This window comes from Tachyglossus aculeatus, chromosome 21 (assembly GCF_015852505.1).
Source record: "Tachyglossus aculeatus isolate mTacAcu1 chromosome 21, mTacAcu1.pri, whole genome shotgun sequence".
NCBI lineage: Eukaryota > Metazoa > Chordata > Mammalia > Monotremata > Tachyglossidae > Tachyglossus > Tachyglossus aculeatus.
The window spans coordinates 51,635,448-51,648,751 of record NC_052086.1 but is presented as its reverse complement, the minus strand read 5'-3'; the positions used below and the strand labels follow the sequence as shown (position 1 = coordinate 51,648,751).

Here is a 13,304-nt window from a genome sequence, read left to right as displayed (position 1 = left end):
CTTTGGGGAGACAGGAGAGAGAAAGGGGTTCAGTTGAGGGGAAGCCAAGACCAAGATGGAGAGACCTTGAACTTCAGAGACGATCTGCCGCCCAGGGGGCCAGTGTTTTCATCTTTGGACCAGTTGAGACGGATCTGTAGTGCCCATCCTGCGGGAACAGGCATGGTGGGCGCCCCAGACCCTTTGTCTAGCCTCTATCCCAGCACAGATGCCATGGGGTCAACTGGTTCTTGGCCTCCTGGGAGGGGTGAAGTCAAGGTTCATTAACTGGTTTTTCTCAAGTGTTTACTATGTGCCAAGCCCAGTACTATGAGAAGCAGCGTGGCTCAGTGGAAAGAGCACGGGCTTTGGAGTCAGAAGTCATGGGTTCCAATCCCCGCTCCGCCAATTGTCAGCTGTGTGACTTTGGGCAAGTCACTTCACTTCTCTGAGCCTCAGTTGCCTCATTTGTAAAATGGGGATTAAGACTGTGAGCCCCCCGTGGGACAACCCAATCACCTTGTAACCTCCCCAGCACTTAGAACAGTGCTTTGCACATAGTAAGCGCTTAATAAATGCCGTTATTATTATTACTATGCTTTGGGGTAGATACAAGATCATGAAGTCCCACATGAGGCTCCCAGTCTAAATAGGAGGCGGAACAGGTACCGAATCCCCATTTTGCAGAGAAGTGAAGTGACTTGCTCAAGGTCACACACAAGTCAAGGGGTGGAGCCAGGATTAGAACACAGATTTTCTGATTCTCAGGCCTGGTCTCTTTCCACTTGGTCACACTGGGTGAGGCTTTGTCTTTTTTTATGGTATTTGTTATGTGCTTACTATGTGCCAGGCACTGTACTGAGCGCTGGGGTAGAATAAGATAATCAAGTTGGACACAGTCCCTGTCCTATAAGGGGCTCGCAGACTTAATCCTCATTTTACAGGTGAGGTAACAGAGGCACAGAGAAGTAAAGTGATTTGTCCAAACAGCAGACAAGTGGCAGAACCATGATCAGAACCCAGGTCCTCCGATGCCCAGGCCCGTGCTCTTTCTATTAGGCCACACTGATTCTATTTCTAATTTGAATGAAATAACCGGTGTTGTTATTAGTCGATTCGGGAAGGACCTGACTTTGTTCGTAAGACAATTAACGGTCAGTGTCGGAATGAAAGGGAATCATTAATCCTATAGATCCAAGTCTCTAGGGGGCTGAGGGACAATTATCTCTCCATTTCACATTTGTTCCCTCTCCTTGTATGTGTGGGGGCAACAACTCATTTATTTGCTGTAGGATTTCAATTAGTAGGTCCCTGCCTCTCTGATTATCTCTTTTTATTGCATTATTTGATGGGCATTAGAAAAAGAGAGCTCATTTTTGGCAGGGATAGCATGAAAACTACAGACATTCGTCACTCTTAAGGATTGTCACCTGTTGATCTTGGAGTCTATCCCAGTGTGACAAGGAGGCTTTGGATTTGGCCAAGCCTAAAAGAGCCATGTCTTGAAGGAGATCAATATTTTAAGGCTGGTCTGAGGGAGAGGAAGCAAAGACCAGTGATTTTCCTGAACTCTCAAGAGGCTCATATATTTTTGTGCTGTGCCCCTACTAGACTATAAGCTTGTTGTGGGCGGGGAGCGTGTCAACCAACACGGAAAAGCGGCGTGGCATAGTGGATAGAGCATGGGTTTGGAAGTCAGTATGACCTGGGTTCTAGTCCTGCCTCTGCCACTTATCTGCTATGTGATCGTCACTTCTCTGTGCCTCAGTTACCTCATCTGTAAAATGGGGATTGAGACTGTGAGCCCTATGCAGGACAGGGACTGTGCCTAACCTGATTTGCTTGTATCTACCCTAGCCCTTAGAACAGTGACCGGCGTATAGTAAGCACTTAACAAATGTCATTAAAACAACAGCAGCAACCAAAAAAACTCCATTATATCATACTCTCCCAAGTGCTTAGTACAGTCCTCCACATGCAGTAAGCACTTAATAATTGCCATTGTCTAGTGGATAGAGCACGGGTCTGGAAGTTAGCATGACCTGGGTTCTAATCCTGGCTCTGCCACTTATCTGCTATGTGATCGTCACTTCTCTGTGCCTCAGTTACCTCATCTGTAAAATGGGGATTGAGACTGTGAGCCCTATGCAGGACAGGGACTGTGCCTAACCTGATTTGCTTGTATCTACCCTAGCCCTTAGAACAGTGACCGGCATATAGTAAGCACTTAACAAATATCATTAAAACAACAGCAGCAACCAAAAAAACTCCATTATATCATACTCTCCCAAGTGCTTAGTACAGTCCTCCACATGCAGTAAGCACCTAATAATTGCCATTGACTGTTCTATCACTTGCCGCGGGGCAGACTGTGGACTTAGTGCCCGGTTTTTGCCGAGGGTGGTATTTCAGCTCCGTCTCCTCTTTGTGTTTTCCCGTCCAGCTTGTATGATGAACGTCCACAAGCGCTGTGTGATGAACGTCCCCAGCCTCTGCGGCACGGACCACACCGAGCGTCGAGGGAGGATATACATCAAGGCCCAGATAGACAAAGAAGTCCTCACCGTTGTCGGTAGGTGGGAGCTGCCTCGCTCTGAAGCCAGAGGGGTGGGCTTTCTGGCTTCATCGCTGACTGAAACATGTGGGACCCAGCCACAAGCAGTGATCTGGGTTAGGCCTAGACTCGCCTCCCCCGATTTGTGGATTTCAAAGGGTTTTGTGGGCTGACAATGTTGAAAATCACATGACCACAGGCCATCATCACATATCTCTGGCTCCTCCGTTCCTCGGACGCCTTAACTTCCAGTTGTGTCTTCCTCCTGTTCTCAAGGTCGGTGCTGCCCTTGTTGCGGATACTACGGCTCAGAGTATAGTCGCAGAAACCCCGGGCGTGCCTTGGCTCTCGTAAAATTCTTCTCGGGGAGGCTGTCAGCTGGGACTGCCCCTTTTAGACTCTCCCCCTTTTAGACTTCTCTCCCTTTTAGATTCTCCCCCTTTTAGACTGTGAGCCCACTGTTGGGTAGGGACTGTCTCTATATGTTGCCAATTTGTACTTCCCAAGCTCTTAGTACAGTGCTCTGCACATAGTAAGTGCTCAATAAATACGATTGATGATGATGACTGCCTGTGGGAGCCACAGATGATAGGGTGCCAACTTAGATTCCCGTCAAGGGCACAGTTGGGAATGAGAAGGGAAGTGCCAGGTACATTTTGGCTCCTGAGGATCCCAGTTTCCCTGCCTCCAGCTGGATTGTTATGACCGTGGCTACTTTTTTTTTCCCCCTTTTCTCTGTCACTTTTGAAAATGTTGTTCCTTTAGTGCTTCAGCCAGTAGAGCACCGAATGGAGCCTTCTTGGAGGTCCAGTCAATCCGTCAGTCGTATTTATTGAGTGCTTACTGTATGCAGAGCAAGCAAAGTGGCTAAGTGGAAAGAGCCTGGGCTTTGGAGACAGAGGTCATGGGTTCAAATCCCGGCTCTGCCACTTGTCATCTATGTGACTTTGGGCAAGTCACTTAACTTCTCTGGGCCTCAGTTCTCTCATCTGTAAAATGGGGATTAAGACTGTGAGCCCCCCGTGGGACAACCTGATCACCCTGTAACCTGCCCAGCGCTTAGAACAGTGCTTTGCACATAGTAAGCGCTTAATAAATGTCATTATTATTATTATTATTATTATTATTACTATTATTATTATTAAGTGCTTGGGACAGTACAAGGTAATAGTATAACAGGAACATTCCCTGCCCACAATGAGCTTACAGTCTAGAGGTGTGTCAGTCTGGCTCTGAGGAGCTCATTTACGTATTCCAGTAAAATTTCCCACCAATCGAAGGCATAGGTGCCGTTAGTAGCCCTGGGCATTTTAGGCTCAGTCCAGCAAAAATCCCAATTCCAGAGTTCTCATGCTTTTGGGATGCATCACGTTGTCTCTGATTTTCCTATGCCATGCTAATGGCCTCATGCATACCATCAGCAGCAATGGTATTTATTGGGAGCTTACTATGTGCAGGGCATTGTACTAAGTGCTTGAAAGGGTACAATACCACCAAGGTGACAGACAAGTTCATTGCTCACAGCAAGTTTATAGTCTAAAGGAGAAGACAGACTTAATATAGGTAAATAGTTTATAATATATAATTTAAAGATGGGTATATGAAGTGCTGTGGGGTTGAGGGTGTGGCAAATATCACACACCCGAAGGTCACTGATCCAAATGCGTGGACGATGCAGAAGGGAGAGGGAGCTGGGAAAAAGAAGGCTAAATTGCGGAAGGCGTCTTGGAGATGTGACCTTATTAATGCGTTGAAGGTGGGAAAAGGGGTGGTCTGCCTCAGGTTAACAGCCACACAGCTCCTTGGGAGAGAGAACCCATTTCCAAGGAGCTCAGGCTGCCTTATAAACATTATCCAGATGGGAAGCTTGCAGGGAGTGAAAGCAGTGGTGTGGCCTAGTGGATGCATGGACCTGGGAATCAGAAGGACCTGGTTTCTAATCCTGCACCCAAAGCAGCATGGCTCAGTGGAAAGAGCAATCAATCAATCAGTCAATCAATCGTATTTATTGAGCACTTACTGTGTGCAGAGCACTGTACTAAGCGCTTGGGAAGTACAAGTTGGCAACATATAGAGACAGTCCCTACCCAACAGTGGGCTCACAGTGTAGAAGGGGTAGACAGAGAACAAAACCAAACATATTAACAAAATAAAATAAATAGAATAGATATGTACAAGTAAAATAAATAAATAAATAGAGTAATAAATATGTACAAACATATATACATGTATACAGGTGCTGTGGGGAAGGGAAGGAGGTAAGACGTGGGGATGGAGAGGGGGACAATGGGAAGAGGAAGGAAGGGGCTCAGTCTGGGAAGGCCTCCTTGAGGAGGTGAGCTCTCAGTAGGGCCTTGAAGGGGGGGGGGGCTTTGGAGTCAGAGGTCATGGGTTCAAATCCCCGCTCTGCCACTTGTCAGCTGTGTGACATTGGGCAAGTCATGGAGGAGCAGCGTGGCTCAGTGGAAAGAGCACGGGCTTTGGAGTCAGAGGCCATGGGTTTGAATTCCATCCACCACATGTCTGCTGTGTGACCTTGGGCAAGCCACCTAACTTCTCTGAGCCTCAGTTACCTCATCTGTAAAATGAGTATTAAGACTGTGAGCCCCACGTGGGACAACTTGATCACCTTGTAACCCCCCCAGCGCTTTGAACAGTGCTCTGCACATAGTAAGCGCTTAACAAATGCCATTATTATTGTTATTCTCTGTGCCTCAGTTACCTCATCTGTAAAGTGGGGATTAAGACTGTGAGCCCCCCATGGGACAATCTGATCACCTTGTAACCACCTCAGCACTTAGAACAGTGCTTTGCACATAGTAAGCGCTTAATAAATGCCATCATTATTATTATTATTACCACTTGTCTGCTGTGTGACCTTGGGCCAGTCACTTAACTTCTCTGTGCCTCAGATCCCTCATCTGTAAAATAGGGACTAAGACTGTGAACTCCGTATGGAACAGGGGCTGTGTCCAACCGGACAACCTCCTATCCACCCCAGAGCTTAGTACAGTATCTGGCACATAGTAAGCTCTTAACAAATACCATAAAAAAACATGATTAATTTAATTAATGAAACCTAGCTACTGGGCCAGAAGATGGGCTCCTCTGGAGTTACATAGCTCCTGCCTGTATTCTGAACAGGCCCTCGCTAACCCAGGCAAGAGAGACATGTAGTGGAAGCTGTCCACTTCATCGATGACTTCACTGAGAGAATTCCCCAACCTCTCTGGAATTCTGCCATGGAGCTCAACAACCTCTTCATCCAGCTAATTTTTGCTGTTGGTCCTGTGGAAAGCTGAGAGGCAGGAGGCCTCGGTTCTCTCCCTAGCTCTACAATGCCTTCTGAGCCTAGGCCATTGATGGTAAAGTTTTTGACCAAAGCAACACTTCAGAGCATTCCACAAAGTGGACAGACCTAGACAGAATCCGGAAAAATAGTCGGCTAACACGGGCAGGGAAGACCAGGGTGGGTCCCTTTCTAGATGGAAAGTTTGCTAGGGGCAGAGAACACGTCTACCAACTCTGTTGTATTGACCTCTCCCAAGCGCTTAGTATAGTGCTCTGCATACAGAGGGGATTGATAAATACCATCGATGATGTTGGTTCAGTGTCGGCACTATGCGGCTCCTACTTCGGCCAAAAATTTTCCTGGAGTGAACCTTTGGGTGCTGCATCCCTGCCATCCTCCTCACTCATTGCACTCTGTGCCATAGTGTTAAGAATAAAAATAGTGGTGTTTAAAAAGTGTTTCCTAAGTGCCAAGAATGGTACTAAACACTGGAATATACAAGATGATCTGGTTGGACACAGTTCCTGTTCCACCTGGGGCGCACAGTCCGAATAGGAGGGAAAACAGGTATTTTTATCCCTATTTTACAGCCGAGAAAATTGATACAGAACTGTCAGTTACTTGCCCCAGGCTACCCAGCAGACAGTTTGGCTGAGCTGGGCAAGGCTTTCAGTCAGTCGTATGTATTGTGTGCTTACTGTGTGCAGAGCACTGTACCAAGAGCGTGGGATGAGTACAATAGAACAATAAATGGGCATTTCCCTGTTCACAACGAGCTTATGTCTAGACAGTTTGGCTGAGCTGGGCAAGGCTTTCAGTCAGTCGTATGTATTGTGTGCTTACTGTGTGCAGAGCACTGTTCCAAGAGCGTGGGAAGAGTACAATAGAACAATAAACAGGCATTTCCCTGTTCACAACGAGCTTATGTCTAGAGTGAGAGACAGACATTAATATAAATAAATTGCAGATATGTAAATAAGTGCTGTGGGGCTGGGTGGGAGAAATGAGTTAAGGGAGCAAGTCAGGGCAACACAGAAGGGAATGGAAGAAGAGGGAAGGAGGACTTAGGGAAGGCCTCTTGGAGGAGATGTGCCTCCAATAAGGCTTTGAAGGTGAGCCCACTGTTGGGTAAGGACTGTCTCTATATGTTGCCAACTTGTACTTCCCAAGCGCTTAGTACAGTGCTCTGCACACAGTAAGCGCTCAATAAATACGATTGATTGATTGATTGCTTTGAAGGGTGGTTTGAATTTTTTACCCTCTGTTCTGAATATGCAAGTCTGTGGCTTTTCCACTGCTCTCAATGACAGAGACTCCATTTTCATTCTCCCTTATGTCTATAACCTAAATCTTGTCTGCTTCAGTTTAAGCCGATTTCCTTTGAAGGGGTGACAGTACTTCCCTGTCCTTAGTGTCCCTCTAGGCTCTAAACTCACTATGGGCAGGGAACATGTCTGCTAATTCTGTTGTTCTCTCCCAAGGGCTTAGTACAAGTGTCCGGCGCATAACAGGCTCTCAATAAATACCATTGATTGATATTCTTTTTTTTCCTGAGTGGAGTGGCGAACATCCAGGTTGCCTTGCGTCTTACAACTGCCCACTTCTCTCCTTGATGCAACTGACTAGCAAACTGCTAATGAACTAATTTAGGGCAGTTTGGGTGGCCAGGGAGAGGTTATTGATGAAGGTGGAGGGAAGAGGGAAGAGGCAAGTGTCCGTTTGACCTAAGCATTGATACTGAGTTGTTTAGTAATGGTCTCTAGAGGGGGAAACCTGGGCTGGGCTAAAACCTGAGGCTTCACTGCCATCTCGTGGCATCCTGTAGCCGCAGTGGCCAACAATGGAAAAAAATGGGCAAGATCGTCTTGCAAAACAATTTAGGAGATCAAGGAGTTCAAAACCCTACTGAGAGCTCACCTCCTCCAAGAGGCCTTCCCAGACTGAACCCCTTCCTTCCTCTCCCCCTCTCCATCCCCCCCATCTTACCTCCTTCCCTTCCCCACAGCACCTGGATATATGTATATATGTTTGTACATATTTATTACTCTATTTTACTTGTACATATGTATTCTATTTATTTTATTTTGTTAGTATGTTTGGTTTTGTTTTCTGTCTCCCCCTGTTAGACTGTGAGCCCACCGTTGGGTAGGGACTGTCTCTATATGTTGCCAACTCGTACTTCCCAAGCGCTTAGTACAGTGCTCTGCACACAGTAAGCGCTCAATAAATACGATTGATGATGGATGGGGGATTTACGCTGGCCCAGGGAATAATCTGCCACACCTACAAAACCTGGTGTAGAAGGGAAGAGCCTGAGGACTCTGGGAGAGACAAGAAACCCTGTCTGTGTGGCCAGTGGGGATAAAGGCCTCAGAGTGCAGCTATTTTTTATGGTATTTGATAATCTCTTACTTAGTGCCAGGCTCTGTACTAACCACTGGAGTAGATACAAGAGAATCAGGTTGGACACAGTCCTTGTCCCATCTAGGACTCACATTCTTAATCCCCACTTTACAGATGATGGAACTGAGCTACAGAGAAGTGATGTGACTTACACAGGAGACAAGTCAGTCAGTTATATTTATTGAACTCATACTGTACTAAGCATATGGGAGAGTACAATACAACAATAAACAGACACATTCCCTGCCCACAGTGAGCTTATAGATTAAAGGGGGAGAGGCAGAGCCGGAACTAGAACCCAGATCCTCTGACTCCCAGCCCGTGCTCTTTCAAGTAGGTCCCACTGCTTCTAAAAGTCCCATAAAGATGTTTTTGGATGGGCGGAGAGGGGGAAAGGGAGGACTGTCACCCCTTAATGGCAAGGTGCCCAAATAGATCTGTTCTACGAATGGATCCTGTTTTCCAGATGCATCATTGGCCTGCTCTTAATAAGTTGCTTATTCTCTTTATGCTCCAGTTTCAACATTTCCGAGCTGAGGGAAGAGGCAGCTGATCGGTAGGGAATGGTGTCTAGACGTTCCGGCTGGGATGCGACTCCACTTTAGGGAGGGTTGATGTTGCCATAGAGAGAGGTTTCCACATAGTGCCGGTCAAGCCAGGAGAAGCAAAAGAGAAATGGCTCTGCCTCTCCTTTTTGTCCCCAGAGAAGACACAGGCATATTTGAAATAATCAGTGGTATCATGGGATGGTTCCATAGAGAGATCCGAATTAGTTCAGGAATTACATGAATAACAGCTGATGCCACAAGGAGTCAGTTGCCTTCCACTCTCCTTTTTCTCCCTGGTGTAGGGGTACCATTTTGAAGCTAGTTCCTGGGGTGGATGATGGCAGAGAATCTCCCTCCCTCCCTCTCTTGGTTTGGAATTGGGTTCAGGGTCTGGTCGTGGGGCTCTGGGAAGGGCTGAGTTTACTGTCTGATACCAGCGGGACAGATTTCGGCTCCACCACAAATTCTCAAAGCCCCTTTCTTCTGAGGAGCTCAGAACATTTAACGTATTTTACCCCCAACCTAAGGCAGGGTTTTCCGTGCCGGTCAACAAAGAAAAATGCCCCTCAGTGCTTTCCGCCCCTCTAGTGCCGTGGCAAGGATTCATTCATTCAGTCATATTTATTGAGCATTTACTGTGTGCAAAGCTCTGTATTAAGTACTTGGGAGAGTACAATATAACAACAGACACATTCCTACCCACAACGAGCTCACAGTCTAGCCTAGGATAAAACTGGGTGGCAGTGAGCATCATTAGGTCAACACTAGACCTCTGAAGCCGCAGTCAATTCTTATGAAATTCCTACTTTCTCTCAGCCTGATTGGCTTTAGGTTCAACCTGATTAATTTTTGGCCTTGGGCTGAGAGTGGATGTGGGTAATTGGACTCCGATGATCTCTAAACCCCTTGCTGCCAAGGGCATCAGCCTCCTCTTCTACTAAACCTTGTAAAAAGCTATTGCCAGCAGCAAAAGAGGTCACTCTAAATTTAATCTCTCATTCCTTTTAATTTCCTGCTCGGGGAAAGTGTTAATGGGGAGCAAAAAGGAGGAGAAGACAGGCACCAGGAGAGAGGTGTTGTAAGATGCATAATAATAAAAATGATGATCATAATAATATTTGTTAGGCGCTTACTAAGTGCCAAGCACTGTACTAAGTGGTGGGGTAGATTCAAGATAGGGTGGACACAGTCCTTGTAACACCTAGGACTCACAATCTTAATCCCCGTTTTACGGATGAGGTAATGGAGGCCCAGAGAAGTGAAATGGCTGGTCCAGGATCAAACTGCAGACGAGCGGTGGAGCTGAGATTAGAACCCAGGTGCTCTGACTCTCAGGCCTGTACTCTTTCCACTAGACCGTGCTGCTTCTCTAATGCCTAGAACATTAGTCCCTGGGTAGTTGAGAGGTGACTGAAAATCATTTGAATAGTTATTATGGCGTTTGCCAGGCACTTACTATATACCAAGCACTGTGCTAAGTGTCAGGGTAGATATAATTGCAATCAAGTCAGACATAGTCCCTGTAGGGGCAGAATGAAGGAGGATCTAGACCCACAATGCAGATGAGGAAACTGAGGCATAGAGAAGTTAAGTGATTTGCTCACAGTCACCCAGCAGTCAATTAGTGATATTTATAGAGTGCTTACTTTATTCTGCGCACTGAGCTAAGCACTTGGGAGATAATAATAATGATGGTATTTGTTAAGCGCTTACTATGTCCAAGCACTGTTCTAAGTACTATGTTCTAAGTGCTAATAATGATGGTATTTGTTAAGTGCCTACTATATGCCAAGCACTGTTCTAAGCGCTGGGGTAGATACTCCCCCTTCTAGACTGTGAGCCTGTTGTTGGGTAGGGACCGTCTCTATATGTTGCCAACTTGTACTTCCCAAGCGCTTAGTACAGTGCTCTGCACACAGGAAGCGCTCAATAAATATGATTGAATGAATGAATGAAGGTAATCAGGTTGTCCCACTTGGGGCTCACAGTCTCAATCCCCATTTTACAGATGAGGTAACTGAGGCACAGAGAAGTTAAGTGACTTGCCCAAAGTCACACAGCTGATAAGCGGCAGGGCCGGCATTAGAACCCACGTCCTCTGACTCCCAAAACCGTGCTCTTTCCACTAAGCCATGCTGCTTCTCTGAACAATACAATAGAGTTCATAGGCGTGATCTTGCCCACAGTTAGCTTACAGTCTAGAGGGAGAAGCAAGTGGTGGAGCCAGAATTAGAACCCAAGTCTCCTGCCTCCCAGTCCCGGACACTTTCCGTCAGGACACGTTACTTCTTTAATAGTGGCTTCTGGGGTCTGGAAAATAGATGGTGGAAGTTGGGGTTCTCTTGTTAAGATTCCATTTATGGATGAAGAGGAAGAGAGGAGGGAGAATGTGGGGAGAAAGATTAAATTGAGGAGGGGAAGGCTTTCTCACTTGGCTCTCAGAAATTAAAGATGTCACATGTAGCACCAGCTGAGGCCTAGGAATGACAGGTTTGAAGCAGTGCGGCTCAGTGGAAAGAGCCCGGGCTTGGGAGTAGGGGTCATTGGGCTCTAATCCCAGCTCTGCCACTTGTCAGCGGTGTGACTTTGGGCAAATCACTTCACTTCTCTGCCTCAGTTACCTCATCTGTAAAATGGGGATTAAGACTGCAAGCCCCACATGGGACAACCAGATTACCTTGTATCTCCCCTAGTGCTTAGAACAGTGCTTGGCACATAGTAAGTGCTTAACAAATACCATCATCATAATCATTATTATTATTATTATTATTATTATTGTTATTATTATTATTATTATTATTATTTCTTCCAAGACTGTGAGTTTGTTGTGGGCAGAGAACGTGTCTACCAACTTCTAGACTCTGTTGGGTAGGGATTGTCTCTGTTGCTGATTGTACTTCTCAAGTGCTTAGTACAGTGCTCTGCATGCAGTAAGCGCTCAATAAATACAATTGAAGAATGAATGAACTCTGTGATATTGTACTCTCCCACACACCTAGTACAGTGCTCTGTACCCAGAAAGCACTTAAAAAAATGATGGCATTTATTAAGCGCTTACTATGTGCAAAGCACTGTTCTAAGCGCAGGGGAGAATACAAGGTGAGCAGGTTGTCCCACGGGGGGGGCTCACAGTCTCAATCCCCATTTTACAGATGAGGTAACTGAGGCCCAGAGAAGTGAAGTGACTTGCCCAAAGTCACACAGCTGACAAGTGGCGAAGCCGGGATTTGAACCCATGACCTCTGACTCCAAAGCCCGGGCTCTTTCCACTGGGCCACGCTGCTTCTCCAGCCACGCTGCTTTTCCACTTAATAACGCAGCATTGCCTAGTGGATAGAGCACAGGCCTGGGCGTCAAAACGACCTGGGCTCTAATCCCAGCTCTGCTATTTGTCTGCTGTGTGACTTTGGTCAAGTCATTTCACTTCTCTGTCCTTCAGTTACCTCATCTGTGAAATGGGCATGAAGAGTGTGAGCCCCAAGAGCCATGGGATGTGTACAAACTCATTAGTTTTTATCTACTCCCGTGCTTTGTACAGTGCCTGACACATAGTAAGCACTTGGGAAGCAGTATAACCTAGTGGAAAGAGCCTAGGCTTGGGAGTTGGAGAACCTGACTTCTCCTCACCGTACCTCGTTCTCGCCTGTCCCGCCATCGACCCCCGGCCCATGTCCTCCCCCTGGCCTGGAATGCCCTCCCTCCGCACATCTGCCAAGCTAGCTCTCTTCCTCCCTTCAAAGCCCTACTGAGAGCTCACCTCCTCCAGGAGGCCTTCCCAGACTGAGCCCCCCTTTTCCTCTCCTCCTCCGCATCCCCCGGCCCTACCTTCTTCCCCTCCCCACAGCACTTGTATATATGTTTGTACAGATTTATTACTCCATTTATTTTCCTTGTACATATTTACTATTCTATTTATTTTGTTAATGATGTGCATCTAGCTTTACTTCTATTTATTCAGATGACTTGACACCTGTCCACATGTTTTGTTTTGTTGTCTGTCTCCCCCTTCTAGACTGTGAGCCTGTTGTTGCATAGGGACCGTCTCTATATGTTGCCAACCTGTACTTCTCAAGCGCTTAGTACAGTGCTCTGCACACAGTAAGCGCTCAATAAATACGATTGAATGAATGAATGAATGAATGAATGAATAATCCCAGCCCCACCACTTGTCAATAAACTTCTCTGTAAAATGGGGACTAAACCCTCCTCCCTCCTACCTAGACTGTGAGTGTGATGCAGGACAGGGATTCAGTCCAGATTGATAATCAATCAATCAATCAATCGTATTTATTGAGCACTTACTGTGTGCAGAGCACTGTACTAAGCGCTTGGGAAGTACAAGTTGGCAACACATAGAGACAGTCCCTACCCAACAGTGGGCTCACAGTCTGGAAGGGGGAGACAGAGAACAAAACAAAACATATTAACAAAATAAAATAAATAGAATAAATATGTATAAATAAATAAACAGAGCAATAAATCAATCAATTAGTGGTGTTTACTGAGGGCTTATTGTTTGGAGAGCACT

General features: G+C 46.3%; 1 protein-coding gene across 2 annotated transcripts in view; it reads left to right on the top strand.

The window, feature by feature from the left end:
• PRKCB (protein kinase C beta) overlaps window positions 1–13,304 on the top strand; it is a 494,385-nt gene that overhangs the window by 258,217 nt on the left and 222,864 nt on the right. For both annotated transcript variants that reach the window (XM_038762327.1, XM_038762326.1), the window contains exon 5: window positions 2,423–2,551. In XM_038762327.1, coding sequence (XP_038618255.1) covers window positions 2,423–2,551 — 129 coding nt within the window. The remainder of the gene's footprint in view (window positions 1–2,422; window positions 2,552–13,304) is intronic.